The sequence below is a fragment of the Girardinichthys multiradiatus genome, chromosome 12 (assembly GCF_021462225.1).
Source record: "Girardinichthys multiradiatus isolate DD_20200921_A chromosome 12, DD_fGirMul_XY1, whole genome shotgun sequence".
Lineage (NCBI taxonomy): Eukaryota > Metazoa > Chordata > Actinopteri > Cyprinodontiformes > Goodeidae > Girardinichthys > Girardinichthys multiradiatus.
Genome location: NC_061805.1, coordinates 32,070,943 through 32,081,346, shown reverse-complemented (window position 1 = coordinate 32,081,346; position 10,404 = coordinate 32,070,943). Strand labels below are relative to the sequence as shown.

Genomic DNA, 10,404 nt, shown 5'->3' with positions numbered 1-10,404 from the left:
ATTACTTTTTGCAATTTGAAGAAAGTTTTTTTTTTTACCAATCTATCTTATACTAAGAGACAGAAATATCAGTAATATACTCTAGAGATAAGAATATTTTTTATATGATTTTACCACATTTGCACAATCATTCACATTGTTTTTTTTTTTCTTAATGTGAAATAAATGTTAAAATATTTGATTGTTGTTTAAAGCAGATATGAGGATGTACTTCTGAGCCTCACATTTTAAAGTAAATCACTCCAAAATACTCTGGTCCTGATCGCTCCAGCATACAGAGGTCCTTGCAAAAGTATTCATGCCATCTTGACTTTTTAACATTTTGTCACACTAAAATCACAAATGTCTATGTATTTTAACTTTTGTAGCAGATCAACACAAATTATTGGATAATTTTGAGGCAGAAATAAATGGAACATTGTTTTCAAACTTTATTACCACAAAACATCTGAAAGGTGTGGCTTCAACACTCACCTGCAAGTGTTTAGGAGTATGTCAGTTCCTGCTTTGCTCATCTAGAGATGGAAATGTTGACTAGTTTTTTGCAAAAAAGCTCAAACTTCGTCTTGCCACAGATTCTGGCATTTTTGCACATCCTTGTTTGCAAAACAGCTCAATCTCAATCCGGCAGGATGGAGAGTATTTATGAACGTCAATATTCAGGTCTTGTCACAAATTAACAATTTAATTTAGTTCTGGACTTTGACTGGTCCATTCTACCACATTAATATGCTTTGATTTAAACCACTATTGTAGCGTTGGCTATATGTTTAGGGTTGTTGTCCTACTGGAAGGTCTTTTGCAGACTTTAACAGGTTTTAAGGACTGCCCTTCATTTAGTTCTCAAGATCCTCTCTGATCAGCGTTCCTTAAATTGCTGGAGCAAAGTATCCCCCCGTCATGATGTGTATATTGCTTGTGACAAACTACAAATATGACTTCCTGTAGCTTTCTTGGCTTTCATTAATGAAAAGCCAGATTTTTGGAGTGTAGGACTAAAAAAGATCCCTTGGACCCACCTTAGCAGTTGGTCTGTGTGGCTCCTCCAGAGTTACCATAGGACTTTTGGCTGCTCCTCTGATAAATTAACCTAGTCAGTTTAGGTCAACAGCCATTTCTTGGTAAGATTTCCTATCCATTTTCAAAGTGTGGAAGAGTTCAAATGTAACTTTTACAATACATTTTATTTCCAGAGTATTTAATATAAAAACAAAGTCTTTAGCTTCAGATGTTTTATTATACACACTACTCAGTACCTACAAAAAAAAAAAAAATGACCAAAGGTTTAATTAAATGTATTGAGTTTGGTAAGCAAGCCCCCTCAGATCTTAGAAACTATGCCTTTGTTCACTTTACTTCAAAGGTTTTCCCACCAGAGGGAGCTAGTGCTAAAGAAAAATCTTCTTGTAAGCAAACCTTAAATAACAACCCCATTCTTACAGTACAAACAGTCAGTCATATTTTTGTTTTGTTTCTAATTTTAAATGAAAGACGTTACACTGCAGTGTGTTTGTGTTTTTAATTTCAGTCTGAACAACAAAAAATGTCACACAAGTGCTAAAAATGAAACGCTGAACATCAATATTTATAGTTCATGATGAAAACTAGTACAGCCAGCAGATGAAACACCAGCAATCCATAATTACAGGTGATGAAGGTCCAACAGCAACACCAGATCATCTGATCACACGACAAACAATAAAACAGTGAGAATCAAAAGGAACAAACTCCTTCCCTGTTGTGATGATTCCTACTTACATACATGTTTGTTTTTTTCTTTTTTAATGACAACTGCAGTTCTGCTTATTAGGATGTAATAACATGGTCCCTGAATGACAAACATACAGCAGGCAGTCATGCACATGCATTCATGTTTTTCATTGTTCTAAGAAACACCAAACTGTGGTCTCCTCCGGTTCTACTCCATTCCCAATGTCTACTGTTGGATGCATACATCAATTGTGAGAATCTAATCTATAGGTAGCACACAGCCATCCACTGCTGAGACTGAATCCAAGCTTTCTCTATATTCTGTGTTGTGGCAGCGCCGACTTCTCCTGAGGACCAACTAAGTAGAGTGTCTCATGTACCTGAGAGCACCCTTGTGCATTTTCCTGTCACTCCTTAACCTGTGGATGAAGAGGCAAGTCTTCTTCTGTTTAACAACGAGCGCCTTCAGAACAAACAGGATACATTCAGATGTATTATCCTAAGGCAGTTTGGAAGTGGAGGCCTCTTCCCTTTGTCTTTCATGGGCCATCGTTTACATCATGCAGCGGAGGAGCATGACTATTTATGGACACACATCTGTGTCAGCGGTGTATCTGTAAGACAAAACACTCTCTGTACAAACATGTTTTTGGTCTCCCTTGGCACAGCCAGTGGGACACGCAAATCAAAGCCAAAGAAATTCGACTCGCCCATTAAAGAAAACATAGGACAGCAGACATCTCCCCATTCCAGTCATCATCTCTTTACAAATACCCACTATCCATCAAACACAGATGAGGTCAAAGTGCATTTGACTGAAAGCTCAAACTGTTTTTAAGAGGACAGGTTATTCTGTCGGATAAACAACTGATTTACTTGTGGTTTTTCTAGTTGTTACCACTGTGTCCATTCTGAGTAAGAACATCTGTGCCTCACTTATTAAACAGAAAACTATAAACAGAGGAAAATGGGGAACAAAGATCACAGCAGACAGATCAAAGTCTTTAGAGCTGACGCTGCTCCCCAACTCTTCTAAAACAGAGCTCCCCAGAGAGGTGGACAGGCTACATGGGGGCATGGGAGTGTTTTGGTTTTGGTCCAGTTTGAGGAATCGATGCTCCCCTCATGCTCCAGGAGTACCGGCGTGCTGACCCATGAGAGGGTCTCCGCCCTCCTGAACAGGTGTGGTCTCATGCTCGGCCGTGATCACGATGGTGTTCTCGTCTATGAGCTCGCAGGTGGGGTTGGAGAAGGCCGACAGGGGCAGGGTGATCCTCTGCATCTCACGCTCGTACACTCGCTGGTCATGTTGCTTCTTCAAGGTTCGAACCCTAAAGAGAAAACATAAAACAGTTATGATGTTTTTTGGAAACAGGAAAAAGGATGAAAATACTGACACAATAAAAATGGAACATTCAGATTGAGTCGTCTTCATAGCCACATATGTTTTTTTTTTACATTTTGTCACTTTTTTAATGGGATTTAATGTGATAGACCAACTTTAAGTAGTGCATAATTGTGAAGTTGAAGCAAAGGGATAAACCGGTTCTCCCTAACAAGTCCGCTGTGTTCCTTGGTCTTCATGATGTCGGTTGTTCAGTGACGTTCTGTAAAATAAAAACTCGGAGGCCTTCGGAGAACAGCTGAGATTAAATTACACACAGGTGGACTCTGTTTACTAATTGTCTGACATCTGAATGCACTTGGTTGCACTGGATTGTATTTAACTGTACCAAAGTAAAGGCGCTGAACATAAATGCATGACACACATGGTCCTTCACTTCTCAATTATGCAATACTATATGTCAATCTATCACATAAAATCCTAATAAAACACATTGAAGTTTGTTGTAACTTGACAAAATGTGAAAAGGTTTAAGAGGTATGAGCATAATATTTTTTGAAAGACACTGTATGGGCACAAGAGATCCAAGATTAGCTACGTTACATTTTATTGAAAGGAGAACAAATATTAGATAGTGTTTAACCTTGACAGCCACCCTGTGCTTGACACCTCCGTGGTAGTTATTCTTGGATATGGTAACTCTTTTGTTGTACTGTGTTGGCTGTGTGACTGACTCAAAAATTTGCTGACTTTTTATTAAACACATCATATTTAAGAACTATCAGACTGTGGTAACAGCAACATTGTTTAGTGTGGATGCTGTCACTGAAAGAAGATCTAATGTTAGCTATTTTCAGTATCAGAGACGTGTTTTAAATGAAGTCAGAAGAGGCAAAGAGATGTAAGAAATTATTTCTAAGAAAATAAGCTTCAGATAATATAATGAAGGTCTCATTTGCCGCAAAGACCCAAGGACTGATTGGTAATAGAAAAACAGACTAGAAGAGTATTTTCACCAAAGCAGCACAGGGACAGGGTCATTCAGAGGTTTTATACTGATCTGGAGTCAAAACAAACTTTTGATTGAAAACAGCTCATTCCAGTCTGCTTAAAACAGCCCACTATGCAGTTCTGCATTGCTTCCGATCTTTCACCATCACAACACAGCCTTCTGCTCCATCTATTATCAGGATCTGTTAACTCATTTGCTTTATGCCAGACTGTTTGTTTCCAGAGAAAACCTGAAGCCTGTTGCTTAGCAAATAGCCCACACTAGCTGTGTTCCTGCTATTTTGGTCTTACTGCTTGGCAAAAGGAGCTGCCTGACTAAATCTGCAAATCAAACAGGGTAAAGATTGGCATGGATTATCTCAAACTTTTGCATGTAAAAAGAAATGTAAAAAGCCTGGTTGACCTCAAAAAGAGATTCAAGCAGGAAGAAAATTCAAATTAATTACTTTTAGTACCTGCTTTCAAATAGTCATCAGTAACACACCACAGCTGACCTAGAGAATGAGTAGAAATCCAATTTATTTTATATTAGTTTAAGAAAACGTAAGACAGGAGTACATTCCCTAGCACTCGGCTGTAGTATATTCAGGGTAGAAGTGATGATCAAACAGAAAGGTAGGAGTTTTCCTCTCAAATGGAGGAAAAAATGGTTTTGTCGACAGGAAGAGTTTAGAGATGGCCTGTGAAACAGATCTGAATTTATTACGTCATTAATGAGAAATAATTTAACAGCCTGGAATTTAATGTTGGCACCACAGCTCAAATGTCTTATCTGGGGGATAATCTGTCTGATATGTCATTTAAAGTGCAATGATTGCCTTGGTGAGTTCAAAATGGTGCACAATCACAGTCTACAGCCAGTCCTGGTTATTGGAGCTGCAGAAAGCTCTTTAAATGGAAACTAAATTTGCTACAGCAGGTCTGCAGTTCCTTCAAACTGTGAGAGAGCAGATAACAGGAAGGCTAAGCAGTGTCCAGCAAAGTTCCTGTGTTTTATCTTTTTGGGTTAAAAAATGTTGGCAGAGTTAAGGTAAGAATCTACTTTAGGGAATACACACAGACACTACTGCTTCCGTTATGCTAGCTGCGTAAGCATTTAGCTCCACGATGCTAAGGAAACTTGTTTTAAAGTGACTAAACTCCCACTCGTTTGATGACATTGTCTTCGCTTCTAAAAGATTAATTATTGGGTTTGGTGGTGCAGGGGTTAAGCGCGTGACCCATGTATGGTGGCTTTAGTCCTCCACGCCGCTTTCTGCACTCCCTTACCCGGCTCCTTTCAAATTATTTTCTGTCTCTTTACTGTAAAAAGAAATTCTTAATGATAAAGGCCGCTAGAACCTAAAAAAAGAATAATTATTGACCATGCTGTCAATACATAAGGCTAGAAAAAACTTTTTGAATGCTTTTCTGACTTCTTATATTATAGTTCTCACCGAAAGATCTAAGCTTTGCCAAAATCTGAGATCAGAAAGCAGCCACTAAATTCTGTCCAGTGCATCTCTAGTCATTATTAGAGTCATAACAGCTGGTCATCTATCGTGTTCCTGAAGAGGATGTCACTGTACACTGAGAACAAGTATTAGCCCTCTGACATAACATGCCTCTCTTGCTTATTAATAATCTCCTCCTAAAAATAGACATCTATCACGGAAGTTCTGCTAATAAGATAAGACAGCCAAGCACAGATCCGAGGACGCTTTGAATTGTTCCACTAGGACTCTCAGTACCCTCTTTCAAATTATCCGGGCCATCGTGTTACATAACTTTAGAACTGAATGAGCAGGCTTCTTTACCCAGTTCATCCACTCCTCCCTGCACTCTTCCCTTCTAACAATACAGGTTCTGTTCTTATAAAGCAGTTAAAATGGTCACCTCAAGTCAAATTAGACACAACAATGTCAATGGCTCGATCAGTCTGTTAAACTGACGGGTTATATTTTACTTGTTTTTGGTCTCCCTGGTGCTGGTGGAGGATATTAGTTTAAACCTGGAATAAGGGACATGTGTTATACGTCTAAGGGATGATGAAACCTATATGATGTAGTTTTCATTTTGAGAAAAAATAACTTTTATTTAATTTAAGACCAAGCATCAAGACTATGAGACTATCCCCCTAGAGTTACAGCTTGTTGCATGTTGTTTTGTTTGTAAAGTGTATTTTCACATTGTGGAGAGCATTATTTATACCTATTTACTGCTGCAGGATTCCACTAAACAGCTGATTAAAAACTAAATCAGCCTACCGTTTCAGTATTTGTGAATCTAAAAATGTAATTTAAGTTGTTGACACTGGGGCTGTTGGGAATCTGATACTAGGTGAGACATTCAGTGTTAATGTTGCACAATGTTAGGGAAGTATCAGTGGGGACTTGTCACACGCCACTGCAACACAGTCAGGGGTCGGCAGATTCATGGAAAGCAGTGGATGTGCTAAATGGGCTTGGCAGCATGAATTTTTAGCTTTGTGTAACAAGCAAATACAACAAATGCATCTTCAAAGATATGTTTACCCTTTTAGTTATTAATATGTTAATTTTTCAAATACTGAACCTAAAATGATAATTGAAAATGCTCCGTTTCAAATACTGACCTTTTATAGAAGTAGCCAAGCATGATGCCCACTCCTAGGATGATTATAATGGCCATCATAAGGATACCCAGCACCATGCCTGAAAACACAGGAAAACAGTGACGTTAATGTGCATCAGTTAAAACTAAATCAAGCTGCAGGCTTGTGTGTACAGCAAACATACAGTACAAGCATCATAACCCAATAACAAGTAAAACATACCCATAGGGCCTGGGTCCTTCTTCTTTTTAGGCCCTGTTCTCACTCGCTGGCTGATGCCCATCACTGGCTGCACAGCAGCTACTTCTCTCTGTTGTCCCATTGTGGCTAGTTGTAAGCTCTGCGTGGAGGGAATGATCTCTGTGGGTCTGAGGGGTGCGCTCTCAGCCGACGCAGCTGATGTTTGCTCTGAAAACAGGAGAGAAATTAAAGAATTAAACACCTCTACATGTGGAGGCAGTTCCTGTTGAGCCGCTACAGTACTTCAAAATGTTTTGCTTTTGTAGACCCCAGTTACAGACTGTACAGCAATAAAAACAGAAACAAATGTCAGCAACTTAGAAAATAGCACAGTTACCTTTTTGTCCCTGTGTGACCTTAGAACAGATCAACATATTATTTGTGGTGATTTACAGAAATCCTCTCATTCTCTTCAGTATTTCTGAGGTAGTAAATGTGTGAATTATTTTTTAAAACAGGCAGAGCTGTTTGCAGGCTGTGCTACACAGCTGCTCAGGCTGCTCTGTGTCTGTGTTTGACATTTAGCAAGACACTACATCTGCTGGAGTAATCTCAGTCTGCATTATTCTTTTCAGACCCAACTAGAAATGCGTCATCCAGACTGTGTGGTTTCTAATTATTGCTGCTCTTCAAGCATCAGTGCTGACGCAAACCCCCTCCCAAACCGAGCCTCCTCTTGTATTACTGCTGGAACAAACACTGCTAAGAGGATTGTTGCATGCATTTGTTTTTTTTTTTTCTAAATAAGCACCGGAAATAAACACGATTTTCATACTCAACTACTTGTCACAAGCAAAGTGAGATGGAGTAACAGACGCCATCATCTGCTCTTTTGGTTTCTGTTCAGATTCCTCCTGCGGGTTTGTTTATGACTTCTACCGAAGTTAAAAGGCCTCAAGAAATAAACTGAAGCAGCCAATGAGCTGCTGTCTCCAAGAGAAAATGGCTTCTTAATACCAATGAGAGCAGCTTTGGGGCTGGGTCACAGATGAAACTTTCCACCATGTGCACAGTGTTGCTATTGTTAAACTACTGGTGTTGTCAGCAAGGAGCAGGAAACAAAGAGGAGAATACATGACTTCTCACAACTCCAACCGTATAACATACTACTGGCTACTGCTCTTAGTTGGAAAGGTGTGTGTAATTCATCTCTAGGAGGGCTTGCAAATGTTTTATTTGGATCTGGCATCAGAACCACCTTATATAGCAACCTGCATTAAAACTACAATATATGGACTGGTCAAACATGGACTGAATTATTCGACACTGATAGCACATTTTTAAAACAGTATTGATTTGTGAAAACAAATGAGAGGATCTTCAGCCTTATCAAAGAAAATCTCTTTGCCTACCCAATATATTTTATGGGCAGATGAAGGGGCTCGTCCAGGGCGACTTTTATGAAAGATTCCCCACTGAGCAGAAATTATATATATCCCAACATATCCCTGCTGGGTGCAGTGTTTCCTTACCGTTGCACGTCTCAATTGCACATAACTGCCTCTGGATTGCTCCATCTGGGGATGCAATGTAGCACCAAGGACCCTCAGAGGCGTCTGGGTTTCTGCAGTAATTGTGATCTCCAGCACCTATAGAGGAGGCGATATAAGCAGCAAACCTCTGTTACTGATTCCTCGGTGGAAAAACAGACTCGTCACTGTCCCACTGTGTGGATAAACCGCTGGGTTCATGACCTATTAACAGCACTTCATCACAGCACAGTGAGCAGGCTGTCAGCATGTGCTGCATCACACAGGCCATTTAACACCACAGACTCATCTCTGAAGTACATGCTGTAAACCCCTGTAGTTACTGCTCTGTATGTCAGAATTATTTATTTATCTTTCCATTTACTGTCATATCAGGCTGGATCCACAACAGATGTTATAACTTGTTTGTTGTACTGTAAAACTGTTGCAACCATCAGCATATGTGACATTTCAAATCAGTCTCCATACGCTCAGCTGAACGAGGAGAAATGGGAATCAACGTTTAATTTTTATGTAAATTTAAAGACAGATCAGTGTGTTTACCTGTCTGCGAATCTGGGTGCATTTCAACATCATAGTCTCTTGCAGTATTGATCCAGCTCAGACAGGTCAGACCTGTGGAGGAGCTCTGTTGTTCTCCTCTGTAGTCAACGCCTCTGGATCTCACACAGTCTGAGAAGTGCAACACAAATGCATGAGAACGTGGGAAAAAACATGTGCAATCAAAAATATTAGGCAAAGATGTTTTTAAAAAGAACAAATGCTACTCTTACCCTTATAGATATTTTAAGTATATGCAACTTAATTTTGTTTTTGACACAAAAATGATTATTCAAGCACGAAAATGATCCAAAATGAGCAGGTTTACCTCTCTGCTCCCCACTTGGTGTGCTGCCTTCCACGACGGCCGCGCTGAGGAAAACAATGTGCAAAGAGAAAAACATTTTGGAAAGCTGTGGGGCTGAATTCCCCGAAAACATGGTGGGTTTCTTCCTTTTCTAAAACCGAAAAATTGTAAACATTGGGTGATCGAAATGAGTGAGGAGCCTATGCATCAGACACACTGCTCCTCTCGGTTCAGTCACAACCCTTGTTTTTGTCTGAACTGTGAAGCTTTCTTCGTAAACAGCCTTCAGTGGAGGAGGAGGAAGAGGAGGAGGAGCCCTTTGCAGTGCAAATCTCAAGGTCCTAAAGCCTCTTCCTCAGTTTCTCACACACACATCGAACATCAGCTCCAATCTGTCATTCAGCCTTGAGAGAAATCAGCTACAGTCTGCAGGAAAAATCAAGGTTTTATTGTTTATTCCTTTGCCTTACTGAAAAGATTTTCATTTTCACATGTTCTGTGCTGCCTATCAAAATTTACCCCAAGTCATTTACTTTTCATATTTAATCCAACCGTAGAGTTTTATTAGGCTCTATTTGCATGATGGATCTGCGGCTCTCCTCTTTCCTAGGCTGCCTCTGCACACCCATGAGGCCTCTTCCCCCGCTGGCCTCACTCTGATGTGGGCTCTGCAGGGAATAATGACGCCTAGATGTTTCTCTGTGTGTGTGTGTGTGCCTGTTTTTGGCCAACGAGTAATGAGGCCAGCCAACATGTGACTCTGCCAGTGTAAACTAAGCCACTTTTCAAAAGGATGCTCTCCCTGTTTTCAGACAATCACTAGAGCAAACACACAGCATCTGTCCTGCATGCTGTAAAACACTCTTAACTCTCCAGGCTGGACCTTTTTATCTAATTCAAACTGTCTCAAGATTATTCTCTCTCACGCACACACACGTCTGTATTGCCTTCCCTTCATTTATGTAACCCCATTTGAGTCAAACCCTAAATCCACATTACTAGTACAGACGTTTACCCCTAACCTCAGCCTAAACCTAATCCACATCTAACCCTAAAGATAATGCTTCACTGCATTAGAATCAGGCTTTAGTAACAGAACACAATCAATAAAAGGCCATTTCATAGTCTCTATTGCAGTAGCTTTAATTGAAAGCAAGTAACTGTTTCGGACAAATGGGCCCAATAATAT

At 39.9% G+C, this 10,404-nt stretch overlaps 1 protein-coding gene across 1 annotated transcript; it reads right to left on the bottom strand.

Moving 5' to 3' along the window:
* Positions 1–1,505: 1,505 nt before the first annotated feature.
* Positions 1,506–9,496, bottom strand: pik3ip1 (phosphoinositide-3-kinase interacting protein 1). Its single transcript, XM_047382501.1, has 6 exons — positions 9,237–9,496; positions 8,912–9,040; positions 8,351–8,467; positions 6,861–7,046; positions 6,660–6,738; positions 1,506–3,041 (listed from the first exon to the last, which is right to left on the bottom strand). The coding sequence occupies exons 1-6, from the start codon at positions 9,346–9,348 to the stop codon at positions 2,834–2,836; spliced, it is 831 nt and encodes a 276-aa protein (XP_047238457.1). The 5' UTR covers positions 9,349–9,496; the 3' UTR covers positions 1,506–2,833.
* Positions 9,497–10,404: the final 908 nt, after the last annotated feature.

What these genes read in the sequence shown, in the direction of transcription:
- pik3ip1 (XM_047382501.1), bottom strand. Translation starts at nt 9,348, where the DNA reads ATGTTTTCGGGGAATTCAGCCCCACAGCTTTCCAAAATGTTTTTCTCT. An exon ending in GCACCCAGATTCGCAGACAG is followed by an intron (nt 8,468 to 8,911) that starts GTAAACACACTG and finishes CCTCCTCTATAG; the next exon opens with GTGCTGGAGATCACAATTAC. An exon ending in TGCAATTGAGACGTGCAACG is followed by an intron (nt 7,047 to 8,350) that starts GTAAGGAAACAC and finishes TCCTGTTTTCAG; the next exon opens with AGCAAACATCAGCTGCGTCG.